This window comes from Furipterus horrens, unplaced genomic scaffold (genome assembly GCF_987537825.1).
Source record: "Furipterus horrens unplaced genomic scaffold, mFurHor1.1.pri manual_scaffold_4, whole genome shotgun sequence".
In the NCBI taxonomy this organism is placed as follows: Eukaryota; Metazoa; Chordata; class Mammalia; order Chiroptera; family Furipteridae; genus Furipterus; species Furipterus horrens.
The window spans coordinates 53,866,348-53,869,457 of NW_028327174.1; the positions used below are offsets into that span (position 1 = coordinate 53,866,348).

Below are 3,110 nucleotides of genomic sequence, written 5' to 3' on the forward strand. Positions count from 1 at the left end.
TTTAAAGAAGTCAGTGAATAAATCTGTTCCCGTGTTTAGCACCCACCCACCCCCCCCAGATTGGGGAAGGGAGAAGTTGGAGTTGGTACAGGGTGGGGGGATTCGCTGTCCCCACCCATCCCCCTGGCGGCCTCGCCCACGTGAGCTGCACGGCCAATGGGTGGCCGGTGCAGGTTTAACTATGTTTAATGTCAGATAGCAATAAAGTAGAAGCTGCCGGTCGGGCCCGCGGAAATGGGCGAGCATAATCTCCTGAATCCCGGGTTTGTGGGGCCGCTGGTGAACATCCACACGGGGGACACCTTCTACTTCCCCAACTTCCGCGCGTCAGGGGCGCAGCTGCCCGGGCTGCCTTCGCTGTCCTACCCGCGCCGCGACAACGTGTGCTCGCTGCCCTGGCCGTCGGCAGAGCCTTGCAATGGCTACCCGCAGCCTTATCTCGGAAGCCCAGTGTCTCTCAACCCTCCCTTTGGCCGCACGTGCGAGTTGGCGCGTGTTGAGGACAGCAAGGGTTACTACCGCGAGCCATGTGCCGAGGGTGGCGGCGGGGGCCTGAAGCGTGAAGAGCGCGGGCGCGACCCCGGCCCAGGAGTTGGGCCCGGGGCAGCGCTGCTGCCGCTGGAGCCGTCAGGGCCGCCTGCTCTCGGGTTCAAGTACGACTACTCGGCAGGAGGCGGCGGTGGCGATGGTGGCACGGGACCCCCGCACGACCCGCCCTCGTGCCAGTCCCTGGAATCTGACTCCAGTTCCTCCCTGCTCAACGAGAGCAACAAGGGCGCCGGCGCGGGTGACCCTGGCAGCTTGGTATCACCTTTAAACCCCGGTGGCGGGCTCTCGGCCAGCGGTAAGCACAGTGAGACTCACTTAGGGCGGGACGTCTTACCAGGGGGGGCAGGGTAGGACCGAGCTAGGGCCGCCTGGACTGACAGAATGTGTAGCAAGAAATAACTTCTTTTAAAAAGAAGTGGGGATTGAGGGAGCCCTATAAACTGTAAATATCCTCATAAAAGAACAGAAGAGATTCCCTTTTTCATCAGCCTGCGGTTGGAGGGAGCAAGGAGCTCTGGAGAAGGGGGATTCTGGTGGAGAATTCCCCAGGCCTGGGGGTGGGAAGGTGGAGACTCAGAGCTTGATCCTTGCTCTCCCAGGGCCTCTGTCTCCACTTCCCGACAGCCCTATTACTTACATTTTTTTCTTTTAAGAAACTCCAGTGGAGACGGTCTACTTTCACCACTCGCTCACGTCTGTTGTAACTGATCAGGGACCCTGTCCTGGAGGATTTGAGAGGAATGGGCCAGGATATCCTAGAGAAAAGATTTGGGGACAAGTGAAGGAATAGGAACATAGAAAGGTCAGTCAGGGATACTGCAACGGTAGGTAGTTGGAGAGGCAAGGAAGAGAAGTGAAAGAGGAAAAGGAGAATGATGAAGGATGGGAGTTGGTGGGGATGGGAGTGTCTATATAAAAGAGAAGAGACAGGAGAGGAAGGGCTTGGGGTCCATCATTAGGCTAAGGTGAAAGGGGCTAAGGAAGGACCAAGGACACTGGGCTTGTCACCTCTTGGTCCTCTGGCCAACCCTGCTGGTTCATCTCCACCCAGGCACGCCCTGGTACCCGATCCACAGCCGATCTCGGAAGAAGCGCAAGCCTTATTCGAAGTTGCAGTTGGCAGAGCTGGAGGGCGAGTTTCTCGTGAACGAGTTCATCACTCGGCAGCGCCGGAGAGAACTCTCAGACCGCTTGAATCTTAGTGACCAGCAAGTCAAGATCTGGTTTCAGAACCGGAGAATGAAAAAGAAAAGACTTCTGTTGAGGGAGCAAGCTCTCTCCTTCTTTTAGGGGGCAAGGCAAGGGAGCCAGCCCCAGACTGAGCCTGTCTCTGGTAGGAGCAAGAGGGGGAGCTGCCTGGGATACAGTCCCCCACTTAGAACACCAGACGTCTCTGGCAGACCCTCTCTGGATGTCCTCTTGTCTGTTTTGTTTGTGGTTCCCTCCTACACACCCCAGCAGGCCCTGCCAGACCCCAGAGAGAAGGGAAGAACCCAACAAGGGAGAGAAGAAGCCCACAGCTGCAGGCTGGGGTAGGGACAGGGAGGGCTGAAGCACTGGAGAGGGGCAGACTGAGGCATTGGACCCCTGGCTGAGGACTCAGGCACCTCCTCCCACCACTTTCCTTCTGTGGTCTTAAGTCTGTTTCCTTGCAGGAGGAGGCAAGGGTGGGGACAGTAGAACCAAGGCTCCCAAAACTCACTTGTTGGGGTTAGGAGAGGCTGAGAGGAGGGAGCAAGAGTGGAGATCACCAGAGAGAGTGGAGGGGTACAGAGAAGCTCTGGGAGAGCAGGAGCGAGTGGGGGAACCCAGGAAGAAGTGCGGTTTGGGAGAACAGAATGACCAGCTATGCCCAAAGGCAAGAAGTCTGGGTCCTCCAGGCCTGGGAGGCAGAGACGGCTGCAGACAAGGCAATAACAGCCTTATGTCCCCTCTAGGGCAGGCTGCCCAAACGTCTCCTGGTCCCCATCCCATTCGCTCACAGGTGTGCTGGTATACTCTCTTTCTGCCATCTATGCAGCCACGGACCGGAACCGCAATCGGGGAATTGAGAGCTAAGCGGACGCAGCCTCAGGTTCAATAGCCATTCTAGGGACCCCCATTTGGCCCTCCGGGAAACCCCAGAAGCTGTGATAGGGGGCTTCGAAGCGCGGCACTGATTGGCGGAAGAGTTTCTGGCAGCCTGAGGCTGCCGCCGCTGATTCTCCCTTCCCCGCTGGCGTTCATGGTCACGGCCAGCCAGAGGCTGGACCGGCATAATTTACGAGGCGGGAGGAGAATCTGCCCCTAAAGGGGCTACTGGCCACAGCGGCTCCGCTCAGCCCGGGTTTCCCCGGCTCGTGACAATGAAGGAGGGGAGCTACAGCCCCCCACACAACTCCTTTCTGTCTCCCACTCCGCCCTCTCCCTAACGTGGCCCTTTGTCTCAGGATTCGGTGCCTCCACCTCCTAGGTTCAGCAGTGGACTGCGAGGAGTCAGAGGACCGGAGCAGAGGGCGGAGCACATCTCCGGAACCTGTTGGAGGCACCAAATCGGAGGGCCTTTTATTCACAGCTCCCTT

General features: G+C 58.2%; 1 protein-coding gene across 1 annotated transcript; it reads left to right on the forward strand.

Annotated features, from left to right (window-relative positions):
* The first annotated feature begins 234 nt into the window (after positions 1 to 234).
* On the forward strand, positions 235 to 1,839 carry HOXC12 (homeobox C12). Its single transcript, XM_090275581.1, has 2 exons — positions 235 to 844; positions 1,601 to 1,839. The coding sequence occupies exons 1-2, from the start codon at positions 235 to 237 to the stop codon at positions 1,837 to 1,839; spliced, it is 849 nt and encodes a 282-aa protein (XP_090131707.1).
* The last annotated feature ends 1,271 nt before the right edge of the window (positions 1,840 to 3,110 follow it).

Bases quoted from the DNA above. Each gene is read 5' to 3' on its own strand.
- HOXC12 (XM_090275581.1), top strand. From the start codon at position 235: ATGGGCGAGCATAATCTCCTGAATCCCGGGTTTGTGGGGCCGCTGGTG. The intron at 845-1,600 runs GTAAGCACAGTG...ATCTCCACCCAG, and splicing joins TGGCGGGCTCTCGGCCAGCG to GCACGCCCTGGTACCCGATC.